This window comes from Schistocerca serialis, chromosome 3 (assembly GCF_023864345.2).
Source record: "Schistocerca serialis cubense isolate TAMUIC-IGC-003099 chromosome 3, iqSchSeri2.2, whole genome shotgun sequence".
NCBI classification, from domain to species: Eukaryota; Metazoa; Arthropoda; class Insecta; order Orthoptera; family Acrididae; genus Schistocerca; species Schistocerca serialis.
This window is the reverse complement of record NC_064640.1, coordinates 1031947844-1031961972: the sequence shown is the minus strand read 5'-3', so window position 1 is coordinate 1031961972 and position 14129 is coordinate 1031947844. Positions and strand designations below refer to the sequence as shown.

The 14129-nt window shown below is 39.9% G+C and overlaps 1 protein-coding gene across 2 annotated transcripts in view; it reads left to right on the top strand.

Annotated features, from left to right (window-relative positions):
- The window catches only part of LOC126471495 (PRA1 family protein 3), a 72824-nt gene extending 58975 nt beyond the window's left edge, over positions 1-13849 (top strand). For both annotated transcript variants that reach the window (XM_050099709.1, XM_050099710.1), the window contains one exon: positions 13164-13849. In XM_050099709.1, the coding sequence (XP_049955666.1) occupies positions 13164-13249 (86 nt within the window). In that variant the 3' untranslated portion in view covers positions 13250-13849. The remainder of the gene's footprint in view (positions 1-13163) is intronic.
- The last annotated feature ends 280 nt before the right edge of the window (positions 13850-14129 follow it).

The window sequence follows — 14129 nt, the reverse complement described above, 5'->3', positions numbered from 1 at the left end:
AATGTTTTCAGGTTCTGACATGGGCACGCATGATCGTAGTTGTTTTTGCGCCCTAAAACAAAACAAAAAAAGACACCTATCATTGGTTTTTGGACAAAGTTTCATGACATTCAGTAAAAAATGGAGCCGTTTCTATACGTTATTGGCTCCTGGGATGAGCAAAGTGATACCTCCTCACATTATGACCTGTTTTGTCAGTGAAATCTGAATACCAACATGTTCATTAAAAGTAATTCTGCCAAAGAGTATGCCTTTCTGTGAACCCTGCAACTTACATTTTTACTGCCATGTGAAGAATACATTTGCTGATTACAGGAGTGTCCTATTTTCATTGCACAGTGAAGAGAAATCACAAGAAGAAGTGATGCAACGAAAATAAGCACCTTCATTAACAATCAGTTGCAAACTCCTGCTTTTGAGAAAATGCTTGGATATGCTTAGTTTGCCATGAAATTAGTGCCATATTGAAAGCTATTTAGCAACATTAATTATGTTGCTTTTACTAATGATATTCACACAAAAAAATGTGACTGAGACTTCGTACATTGCCCTTGGTGCTCTGAATTTTTATGCTTTGATTTTTTTATGCATTGGTTTCCTTAAAAGATAAAAAAACAAAGCAAAAATTGAAATATTAGGATTTATATTTCATTTTTAATTATTCTTAGTTATGAGATTTATATAAGATTTGCAATGATAAAATCTATTTTTAATAAGATTTAAAATGCTTATTTCTTTTATCAATAATTCCATTGTATTTCTTGATGTCACAAAAAATATTGATGTTGCATACTTATGCAACAACAAAAGGAAGAACAAAGAACCAGCACTAGATTGGATTTGAACATAGGATGCAGAAAGTTGAAGTTGTGCTCTGAACCACTGTTTGATTTTAAATTGCATGGATGAACTGATAAAGTTGTATCAAAACTTTGTCTTTCTCACAGAACATGTTGAGTGTTGGCACTTAAGCCAAAATAGGAACCCCTTTAAGTGATTTTTATCCATAATGGATGCAGTTGAACTCAATGACTGTTCCTTTATAGGATGTAGGATAATGACTTCTACCAGTCATAATATATAATTTTATTTAATGTATGACTGGTTTTGGGGTTGTGCCCATCTTCCGGTGGTATACATACAATTAAATGCTTCCATGCTCAGTGTTGGAGATCACTGTTTAAATAAAAAACTAATAATGTGAGGATGAATAAACAGATACAACTGAAACAATTGGAAGTTGATGAGCAAAGTGTGTTGTAAAGCATTATAGTAGCAAAGTGTGTTGTAAAGCATTATAGTACTTATGTTCATCTGGAGTATCCATGTTGTTTCCACTTTAACACCATCTGTATTTAACTACTAAACTATTGTACAACGCATGTCACGTATCAACTTCCAATTATTCCACTTGTGCCTATGTACTAATCATCACATTATTTGTTTTTTATCTGAACAGTGATCTTCAGCATTGAGTGTGGAAACATGTAATTGAATGTAACCCACCTGCAGACAGGCACAAAGCTCGAAACATATTGTGCATGAAATAAAATCATCATCTTTGTGACAAATAGTACAGATTCCCATTGTCAGCTTCACTATGCCATTGTAGTGATCTTTTCTCAAATTTTTCTTATGTTGCAATTTTATAACACAGATTTGATGATGGTGGCACTGAAACATGTCATGAGAAGTGAAAACCGAGAACAATATATTTTAGCAGCCAAGACAAGTGTAATCATTAGTGCTAGTATTCACTGTTTGCTCAGCAGGCAAGGATGACAAGAAATAGAATATCAGTGCATTTAATTGTGATTTGATATGGATGCCAGATAAATGGGGCACTCGGTCTCTGATGATGACAGGGCATTGAGCTCTTTACATGCCATCATGTCAAGGCTAAATGATGAGTACTTAAAGTTGGAGAAAACTGTCATCACCAGAGTCAACCTGGATTTTCAACAGAATGTTGTTAACAGGAATTATTGTCAGCTGTCACAGACTGTAACAGAGGACACACAGTGTACAGTACAGTCATTTCAATACTTGTCAGTGGCATTTCATATAAAATAACGACTTCGCTGTGTGGTTCAGATACCACCTACCAGCACATTTACTTTTATTCATTGTGTACCAAAGTCCATAGGCATATTTGCATGGGTTCAGGACTACCGCCCTTGAGCACTTCAAGTGTGGAAAAATTTCACGTGGAATGATGACTTGTTGTACACACAAACAATGTATCCCACTTGCCATCAGAACACCATTAAGGCAGGTGGTGCAGTATTCTCACATGAGAAAATGTTTAAATTGGATGAAATGGGGTCACGTAGCTCCCCTGCAGCACTGCAGAAGCAACTTCGTTTTCATAACACCCCTGGTTAGTGACTGAGTGAACATACTGACACCAATGTAACAGTGCAGAACAATGGCGAATTGCTGTGCCAACTGATTACTGCAAGTAGCATAAGTATGGCAATGAGCACTTACTCCGACCTGCATCATCATGTTCCTCCCCACTGTGGAGAATTCACTGCCCTGTATCCCATGCTGCATTTGAACCTGTAACTCTCTGAAAACACACACACACACACACACACACACACACACACACACACACACACACACACACACACAGTGAATCGTTAGCTCCTTCAAGCTCCTTACAAGCAGGCTTCACAAACCACGATGCCACAAGGAACACCACTGTGCCTCTCCAAAACATCAAGAATGGGACCTCTCCCCAGGTCGCAGATGACTTTCATCAAAGGTAGTACAGAACTGTGCTTCACAGTTGAACATGATGCAATGCTATTCATTAGCAGTCCATGCTTCTCAGTCACAGCACAACTCCAGAACAACTGTTTGTGGTATTTTGTTAATGCAGACTATGCATGGGACAATAATTCCCTAGTCCGGTTCCTGTTAGTCTCTGACCAATGTTGCAGATTGCCACAGACTGTTGCAGGGAGTTTGTTAATTGTTCTCAGATGGCAGGTGCAGATGTGAAAGGATTACAGTGTGCTTAGTGCACAATACAGTGATGCTCCACTGTGGTGGTCAGACATGGTCACTCATAACCTTGACAATAAGTATGTATACTGTCACATTCGAATGCCCCACAAATCTGGATACTGCATGATACAACAAGCTGGTCGAATGAAGACCCATAGTGAGGCTCCTTTAAAACTCTGTTAGGTGCTGAAAATATGGTCTCACTGTCCTTCAGTTATAGTCCGACATCTGATGCTGTTCACACTCTGCACATACTGCAGTTTTCTGGGGTGTGCTAGGCTGTGGGAGCATGCAACTGGTAGCTTAGTTAGACAGCATCAAAAGTTAAAACATATTATTAATACTCGTGCAACTATACTTTTTGGGGTCTCAGTGGAGGCAGCAGCCACGTCCCCTAACAGTATCTGGCAAGAATGGCATGTGGCAGCAGCGAGCTGATGGCTACCAAGTAGTGACAGTGGCATCCAGGAATGCTGCCTGCAGAAACTTATGCAGCCATGTACACCCAAGTTACAGGGACACAGCTGCACACAGATGGAACTGGTGGTGCCAAAGACTGTCATGTTGCTTGCAGCGGAAGCCAGTTCCTGGTGGTGGATCTCATCCTTGCAAGTGACAGCGCGTAGTGCCTAGGTGTCTGTACGGGCACGAAGAGTAGGTGGCTCTGCTGTCCTGGTCCTTTCCACTGCCCTCCAGGGCAGGAGTCTGACTGCTATAGGAGTGGGCCAGGAGACGGCCCACATGTAGAGAAGTACAAAGTCTAAGGAGGAAGACTCAGCACTAGCAGAAGGTGCGGCAGTGGAGGCTAAGATTTTAGCAGCTGTGTGCTGTTCCATATCACTCAGTCATCTGACGGGGCCCCTCATCCCTGTAAGTGTTGGGTGGACTGCTCTCCTCTGCTAAAATTAATGGTTATTTATACTGGTTCGCAGTGCACTTGTTGTGCAAACACACTGTTTCTAATCACACTCTGGACAAAAAATCCGGGGCCTGGCCATGTGGAAACAGCTCGATTCGTCCTGCAAGAGCTCCATTTTTACCGCTGCATTGCGTTATTGTGGTGTTTGGTTTAGTTCACCCCATGCTGTATAAACAGCCTTGTTGCTGCAACCAGCATGTCAACAGTTTATCACTGTCCAGCTGTCTTCAACAGCTGTGACTGGTCTGCTAGTTTCTGGAGTAGTGCTTAAAAAATAGTGATAGCACTACAGTACCCTACTAGGTTTGGTGACATCACCAAACACACAATGCACTCTGGTGGTCATTCTACCCACCACAGATTTGTAGCTGTAATCCCTTACATACCCTCTAATGGTGTGTACATGTACAATGTTATACTGACATTCAACCTTCATGCACTGCATAAATAGTTTGACCAGAGTATAAATAATAACTGCAGGTTGTATCTGATAGTGAATGATGGCACACTGATGCATCGGGCACACTTTCTCCTCATGTTACCTCTCATGCGACAGTACTGTGGTGCCATTTTTTAACAGACTATGTTCTTCTGCATATGGCACATGTTTCTATAAACTGTTTACATAATGTTGATGTATTCTTGTGACCATCAAGATCCCCAACTATGTCCCTGATAGACCACTTGTGTAACTAGCTTGGATGTCAACTGTATCCTAGTGCCAGTATCCAGGATATCAATGACCAGCTAAGAATTGTGGGGTCAACTTGCCTCAGGGGAGGCTTTATGATAAATGCCCAGATACATACTCAACTCATGAAGTTACATTTCATTTCCTTCTCCTCCGGTAGGTGCTTCACTGTTTTTGTCAGGCAGATAGTCAAATTAGAAGTTCATAATGTAAAGAGTTGCTTCTGATACTCTCTGTGATATTGCCTTACATGTCCCAGTAGCTGTTCCATTGAAATTAGGTTATTCTGTGCTGTTGTCGTTTGGTCTATGGCAGTGAGAAGTGTTGAGTACAAAGTGGTGTTTAGGCATGTTAGGTTTTCATTGGACAGGATCTTCAGAGGAAGATCAGGTAGTAAAGCAGAGAATAGGTGGTGTTCGGCATTGTAATTCCTGTAAAAGTTGAAATTTGCAGTCAGTATCTTCCCGCATCGGTGATGGCTTACTTCACAACCTCATGTGGAAGGGCTACTATTGCTGCAGGTGGAATTTGCTGACTTTGCTGGGTCTTACTCTTCTTACCTGTACCTCCTACCATCTCCCTCCTGTCTTTCGAGGAGGCTGCTGGCAACTTTGGCAGAGCTTCTGGGATATCTCTGAATGGACGCAATCTCTCCACCTGCACCACAGTGGTACATATCAGAAGCTGTAATTTCACATTGACCTGGGACATGTTCTTGACCACCTGATAATGTATAATCCATTTATTTGTTTTACCATTAGGAATATAAGGGTTGGTTATCATTACCTACTGATCAGTTCAGAACTTAGGTAGTTTCTTTTTGTGTTTTTGTTCAATTTCTTGCAGCTATAGAGCTTTGATATTTGTGTCCACACCTGATACCAAACATCTCTAAAGCTTTCTGCAGTGTTGTGGATGGTTGGCACATCTTTGTCAGGAGGTGGTTTGCATAACTTTAAAGGGGATGCCATTCTCCACCCACAGTCAACCTCTCATAGTGACAGTCAAGTACTCTCTTGGATCTTTGAGTTGTAAGCTGCTACTATATATGATACTGTAAACATCTGTCACTGTGATGACTGTTCACATAGTAACTCAACATTTTACTTCTGGCCTTGGGCTCTGTTCTTACATTAGCCTGTGGGTGCAGTGCACTCATCCATAACTTCCAAATTTGCTGGAGCTTCATCAGTTCAGGTATAAAATTGGTTCAATGCTGCATGAGCTACTGATCTGCCTGTTAATTTGGTATGACAGCATGAGAATTGGACCAATTCCCCTCTGGTGTTTGTGCAAAGGACTGAAAATATCCATGCCAGTCATTTGGAACAGTGGGCTGTCCTTCGGCAATTTCTGCAATGGTTCCCACTTGTGGCTAAGCTCTGCTCCTTGTGCTCAGCTTATACAGTACTTCACATGTTGCTCCACTTTCCACTTTTGTGTCCACCACCAGTAGTTCTCCGCAACGTGTCCCTTTGTAGTTCATTGTCCTCCATGTCCTGCCAGGATAGAATAGGTGGCCTGTCTCCATACTTAGTCCTGCAAACATGTTGGTGTTGCTCTACATCAACAACACTTTTTTTTTTAATATAGAATTTCCAGTCATCAGCACGGAACTGTGTTTTGATTGCTAACTGCTGACAGTCTGGGTCAACACCCTCTGCCTTTCACCATTCATCTGCAGAAATGGCAACATCTTAAATTGCATCTCCTTTCTGACTGGGGCCAACAGCATTACCTTGAGCTTTCTTCAGGCTGTGTATAACTTCAAAGTCAAAGTCACTGTCACTAAGCCTTAATGTGCAGCAGGTTTGCAGCTAGTCTGATCTTTCAGGCCCATAACCTGCTGTAATGCTGCTTGATCCATTACTACGTTGAAGCAACTGCCATACAACAGGAATATGCGATACCATAAATCAGGCTCTGCATCTTCTTTTTGTAGAATAATTCTTCTTCACCTTTCATAGCTGCCTGGAAGTGTAGGCATTGGGTGCTCTGCTCCATCTACTTCTTTACTTAATACCCATCAAGTTCCTTATACTACCTACACATATTTTTCCTCCTGTAGTGCTGCAGTAACCCTTTTTGAAAAACCTGGAAGGAACAAGCATCTTGTAACTTCTTATGGCTCATAACATATGCCCTTGCATTCCCTGTTTACACTGACAGATCCGTGGTCAACATCACATGTCAGCATTACATGACAGTATGAACTGCTTCTGGTGATAGAGAAAAGCTTGACTGGCATCAGTGGCCAATAAGTCCTTCAACCACACAAAAGCTTTTTTTCAATCCTGTGTTCAGTTAAACTTTATCCACTTTTTCAGAAGATTTGTGAGGGGTCATGGTACTTATGCAAATTTTGGCACAAATTTTCTGTAATAGTTAGCTATACTTAAAAGGGACTGCAACTCTTTTTCCATATTAGGAGTAAGAAATTACTGCACATCTTATATGAGCTGGGTCTCTGTTCAACCCCCCCCCCCCCCCCCAACCAAAAATATACCCTAAATAGCGAACTTCCTTTAACTTTGTGTTAGCTGTGCAGCACATCCTGTAACTGTACTATATGCGTGTGGATGCTGTTGGTAGCTAACAGCGTACAGAGGAACTGGAACAAGTAGACCCCTTTGTATACCTAGCAAGTACCATCTGGAAGGGTGGAGGGCCAGTGTAGGGTGTAAAGAATCGGTTATGGAAGGCAAATAGAGCCTTTAGCCAGCTACACCTTGTCTGTCATAATACCGAGAGACAAACCAAGTTGTGACCGTTCAATAGCAACTTAAAGTGAGTGAGTCCTGTATAGCTGAAAAACATGGTAGGTGACAAACACAGTTATAAACCAGCTATAAGTCTTCATTAACTGCTGTGTTTGGCAGAGTATAAATGTTAGCTGGCCAGATAAAATATCAATCGTGGGAGATAACAAACTAGTGATCAGCCTGTGAGCAAATAAAGTAAATGGAGATGGATTGGTCACACAGTACAAAAAACTGATGCTATTGAAAAGGCAATACTTGTTTGGAACCCACAAGGAACACATAGATATAGCTGCATGAAGACAACCTGGAGAAGGTGGTGAAAGAATTAGCTCTGAAAGCTGGCAAAACGTGGAATGAAGTGAAATGTTTGGATGCCAACAGAACCAGATGGGAGGTCACTACTACTGCCCTATGATCCAACAGGAAATAACACAGTAAGTCAAAACTCATACCCTACAGGAAACTTCAGCTGGCAAACCCCACATCAATGTGGCCAGAGTCCTTGTTATGCTTCCTGTAGAATGATTTTATTAACACTGTCATTGTCTGTAAGCTCATAGGGATTAATTCTAAGTCGCCTAATTCTGTCCACAAAATTTTCTATGGTCTTCCCTTCTTTCTGGATACACTATTCAGCTGTTCCCTATACTAACAAGACATATTTTTTCCCCCTGTAGTGTTCCAGTAACTCTTCTCAAAAGTCCTGGAAGGAACGAGCATCCCGTAACCTTTTATGGCTCATAACATATGCCCTTGCATCCCCTGTTTACACTGATAGATCCATGGTCAACCATTGCTAATTGTTCTATCCTTCTAACTTTGCAGCTGTGTGTAATTTGTCTATGGACTGCCAAAACATCTTCCCTTGAATTACCCAATAAAGGAGTCATTAATCTGGTGGTGCTAGCATGTGGTATGGATAGACACACACTTTGAGGGTACTGTTCCCTTCTCTCCTCCTGTAACCTCTCTAACTCCTTATGCAACTCTAAATTATCTGCTCACATATTTGAGTGACTTGATCAAGTAAGTGCTGCATCAACTCCTGGGCAGATACCTTCTCACGCTTCCCTTAGTACCTGGCACAATCGTGCTGAGAATGTATTAGTACCATAAGCCAAAAAGAAAACTACTACACGTACGAGTGGCGTTCAGTAACTAATGCAACACATTTTTTTTCCTGAAAGAAGGTTGGTTTTTATTCACATTTACAATATACCATGTTATTCCCCACTCTTCTGGCCACAAAACCATATTTTTCAACATATCTTCGTTCAATGAGATGGTTTTACACCAGCTTACTGGAAGGGCTTGTATGCCCGCATGGTAACACTCTACCAGTTGATGTGAGAGCCATCTTGCTATATCAGTAACCTCCCCATTGTCCATGTACTGCTTGTCACAGAGGGCATCCTTCATTTGAACAAACAGATGAGTCAGGAGGTGCAAGAATGTGGCTGTAGGGTGGATTCAGAAGAACAGTTCCATGAAGTTTTGTGGGCTCCTCTCAGGTGCACAGACTTATGTGAGGCCTTGCATTGTCATGAAGAAAGATTTGTTAATTTCCATTTTTGTGGTGATGAACATGCTGAAGTGATTTCTTCTATTTCCTGAGAGTAGTCCGATAAACATCAGAGTTGATTGTTGCGCCTTGAGGTAGGACATCAAACAAAATAATACCCTTCAGAGTCCCAGAAGACCATCGCCATGACTTTACCAGCCGAGATGCAGCTTTGAACTTTTTCTTTCTGAGGATAGATGGTGTGGCACCACTCTATGGACTGCCATTTTGTTTCTGGTTCAAAGTGATAAACATATGTTTCATCATCTGTGATGGTGATCCACAAAAAATTATCACAATCAGCCACATAATGCACAAGAAACTTCACACACGTTGTCCTTCAATGCTCTTTACGGTCTTCTGTTAGGTGGCGAGGAATGCAGCAGGCACACATCTTTGAGTACCCTAAGTGGTGGACAAGTGTGTTGACATTACCAACACAGATGTCTACTTGTGCAGTGGGGTGTCTGATTGTGATCCGGTGATCACCTCAAATGAGTGTCCACACGTTCCAACATTGCAGGAGTCTCAGCTGTGTGCAGCTGGCTGGTACATGGGAGATCGGACATGTTTGCATGACCTCGTTGCAATGACGACGGACACCTCGTCCAATGACTCACTGTGCTTTTATTTACTGCCAGATCCCTGTAAACATTCTGAAAGCTCCTGCGGATATCTGCGATGCTCTGGTTTTCTGCCAAAAGAAACTTGATGATTGCTCTCTGCTTGGAATGCACCTCCGTTATAGACACTATTTTGAAGGCTACATACACTGCCGTCACCTATTAGAAAATCGTGAAACTGTAGGGGCTGAAGCAAAAATATTCCGCACTGTCCCACAACTAATTTCACATTTTTCAACTGAAATTGGCGGAGAAAAAAATGTGTTGCATTACTTATTGAACTTCCCTTGTAGAATACCACCAAGTGAAGAGAGGTAAGAGGAGAGAAATGATGATGCTGAGAAATCTTTTTGGCATAAAGTGACAGTGTGCGTCTGTATCGTTTAAGCTTGAGATGACCCTTAGAGGCATGCCGACATACTGAACAACGTAGACAAGGAGCATTGTCCAGTTAACAATTGGAGACAGTGTTCTCTATGCAACTGCACAGAGAATGAAGGCTAACTTGTATGCCCATTGCAAAGGTGGTATTGTACTGAGAAAGAGGTTTCTGCTAAAAAGAAAACAAAACCTTGAAAGTCATGAGGATTGTGCAACATTTTTTTCCTTTTTGTTTTTTTCCATAAAACATGCAAAAAAAGATTAATATGAATACTGAAATGTAAGAAGAAGCAGGAAGCAAGTTCTGTTTACATAATGGTGGAGTAGTAACTGGGAAAAGTTTGGTTAAAATTCAATTTATGATTGTGCTTTGTCTACCATTTTTGATCACTCTGTGCAAATACAAAAAAGTACTGAAGTAAATTTTGTTTATTTGTGTTATATGTAAGAGGGCGAAATGTTTAATTCTGAGTATTATAGGAAACTTAGATTTTTATTTGTATTTATTTTTTTAAATATTTGGATAGAGTGAGTTAGAGAGTGATAAATTATGTAATACTGCCATTCATAGTTTTACAGTTGTAGTACAGGCAGACCAAAAGTAGAGGCAGAATTTATTGTTTGAATCTAACGTTTACTTTTAGAAAACTGAACTTGAGTAAATTAATATGCAAAAGCTTCACTTTGCTGAGTCACATACCTCAGAGTTGTAAGAGAGATTTTATTGTGTTAACTTCCCTGTGAGATTGTTTGATTTTGATGGTGAAGATACTGTGGGAACTTTACCCCTGCTTTCATTTCTGAATTAAGTTCATAGTGTAATGTGTTCCTAAAAATATACAAAACCTGTCTTGGTTTCAGTTATGGGTATTGTTTGTTACAGCTTTTTGTCCGTTGGTTAACAGTATTGTATAAATTATTTTATGATATGGATGCTAACCTTTTCTGTACACCAGTCTGTCTGTAATTGTCACAGTAAGAGGCTAGTACATGTCTACTGTGCTATAATTTCTCCTTGTGGTATTAGCTAATAGCAACAACAGTTCTTCATAATGTTCAGCACTATTAACACTCATGCAGTTTATCAAACTAGATAGGTCACTGTTTCTCCCCTTCCTCATCACTATTACCAGCTAAATTAAGACCTGAAGACCTTTGTTTCTATGAAACCACAATAAGAATATTTTTTCCCAACCTGTATCAGTGAGCTCATTCTTGTGTCCTTACTGTAAATTTTTGCTTAAGAGGATAGAATCCTGTCCATGAGTGATGTGCCACACACACTCCTGATGTCGAAATAGAAATAAAGAATTTGCATGCTACAAATAAACTTTTTAATTTGTCAGCATTAAAGGTGACCAGAGATCCACTACGAATTCTGGATAAGTCTCCACTTGCTCTAAAAATATTTAATCAACTTCCTGAGAAGAGCTGTTTAATCTGTTAATCTGTCACATTTTTACGTCTGAGATGTTGTTTCATTGTATCTTTTTTTTTGACTACATTTTTATGCTGTGCTGATTATTTTTCAGTTACATGATATTTAACAAATAAAATATGGCACTGGAAGATTCAGCATCTATATTGTGGTTGACATATGGGTAAATAGAAAATCTGGATTGGTTTCGTTAAGGCACTCCAGACGAATGCTGGGTGTAACTCGAATGTAAAGTGTAATCTCTCTCTTTTCTGTGATGCCACAATCACTATTCAAATTGCAGTTGATCCAGAAATCTCCTTAACTTTGTGATGAGTGCAGTCTGTATTTTACTATTTGTCTCACATTATATATTGTCCCATATTTCTTGCATGGCTTGGTTATACAGTCTCATACATGTTTTCATTTATATCTGTATGTAGAGGTTTGACAAAAATATGGAAACACCGAAAATGCAACACATGCCTAATGTGGTACACGAAACTGCTGGCATTCAAAATGGCTTCCAGTTATCTTGGAACAGATAAGTACAGGATTCTTATACCATTCTTCCTGCAAAATATTGAGAAGTTCAGGCAATGTTGGTGGAGCTGGATAGTGATGATGCACAATTCTTTCCGAAGTAGGCCACAAAGGGTCAATAATATTGAGATCTGGAGACTGTGGAGGCCAGAGGAGATGTAAGATTTCATCCTTGTACTTAACAAGTCAGTCCTGGAATATGCGAGCTGTGTGAACAGGTGCCCCTGTCATTTTGAAACATAGCATCAGTATTAGCACTGGGGAACAAACAATGTACCATGGGCTGGACCTGATAAACCAAAATGGTCACATAATCCTTGTCCCTTGCTGAGTAACCATGGGGCTCATGGAATACCATGATAAGTCTGCCAAAATCGTTACCAAACCCCACAATGTTTCACTCTTTGGACGTAAACTTGGCTAGAAATTGTGAACAGTGTTAAGGAAGACATACGACTAAACGACATTCTTCCATTGCTCCATAGTCCAAGTTTTATGACTTCAGCACTGTTTTCCTATTATGGACATTTGCATCAATGATAAGTGATTTTGGAATTCCAGCTTGCCCTGCAATTTCCTGCTTACGGAGTTCCTTTTGTGTCATTTTGTTGCTGACAGGGTTCGCAAGTGCGACATTCAGTTTTGCAGTGACTTTTGAATCTGTTGTCCTCTTGTTTTTTGTCAAAATTATCTTTAATGACTGTGTGACACAATCACTCAACACACATTTTTGTCCACATTATGACTTAGCGGATGCTGCTTTTTCTGCTTTCCCTGTTTGCAGTATAAACCTTTGTTAAGGTGCCTTTTGAAACACCAAACACTTTGGTTACCTTTGTTAGGGAAACACCCACCATACGAGCACCAACAATTTGCCTACATTCAACTTCACTTAGCTCCAACATAATGCACCCACAACCACACAGAACACTGTTCTGACCATGACTGACACTTGCAATATATTGAGGACATTGCACAGGGGCTGTTCATGGTCAAAAACAACAGTACAGCTTGCAGGCATGGCCTGGCTAACATTTATATTCAAGCATGCATTTATTATGGTGTTTCCTGATTTTGTCCAACTCCTGCAACTGTGCTTTTCGAGTCCATTGTGTTGAATATATGAAGTTGCTCTTTGATCTCTGTTTTGTGTATACGTATTTCAAATTAACTCACTGAGTAATTTCTTTGCAGTTTTTAAGCTTGACATATTGAGCAAGCTGCTTGTCTTATTGGTTAATTTTGTTGCAGGTAAAATTAAATATATTAAAGAAGAAGCTCACAAGATACAGGAAATCTTTCCAGACAAACACCAGACATCGCCTTTACCAAATTAACTTTATTGTTGGGAAGAAAATATATTTTGTGTTTAAGTTCAGCAGTGTACATGTATTGCAGTGATCTAGAGTACAATTCAATCAGTTTGAAAGAAATGTGTAAAAGTGCAGCTGTGCATCTTGCACTTCAGTTTTATAAGACCATGAAGATGAAGAGAAGTTACCAACTGCTGAATACTATATCTTTAACAACGAGGGAATAAAAAAAGATCTTGTATTCCTTAGAACCTTCATATTGCATACTCTCAACTTTGACAAGACAAATTACTCTTAGCACATCAGAAAATAAGTGATTTGGTTTCACTCAGAAGACTGTATGTGTATCATAAAAATCCACTTTTAGGTACAGATGAAACTGAAAAGAAAAGGAGATGCAGTATTTTCATATCCATGTTTAGTGAAGTGACATAATATATGCTATTTTTCTTGATATAGAATTCAAAGCTATTGTGATCTATAATAATAAGATAAAATGGACAAAAATGATTGTGTCATTGGGCTTTCAATGTAACTTTTAATAACCGTTCATACTACATGTGAACAGTACTACAAAACTGTGATACAATGTTGACTATAATATTAAAATGAGATTTAAAATTCTGTATCTTACATTTTCATCCGCAATCTTCTCTCTCTCTCTCTCTCTCTCTCTCTCTCTCTCTCTCTCTCTCTCTCTCTCTCTCTCATTGTAAATGCTAGTGAGGAATTTATTGAGGTTTCATTTCATTTTTAGTTGATCTAAACAGGAGGAGAAAAAAATTAAAACTGCTTTGCCACGTCATACGCACCCTGTGGGAGAGAGACACATTGAACTCAACAGTTTTCATGCAAGATGAGGCCCCACTGCACATCTCTCTTGAAGTTCACCTGCTTCTCCAAA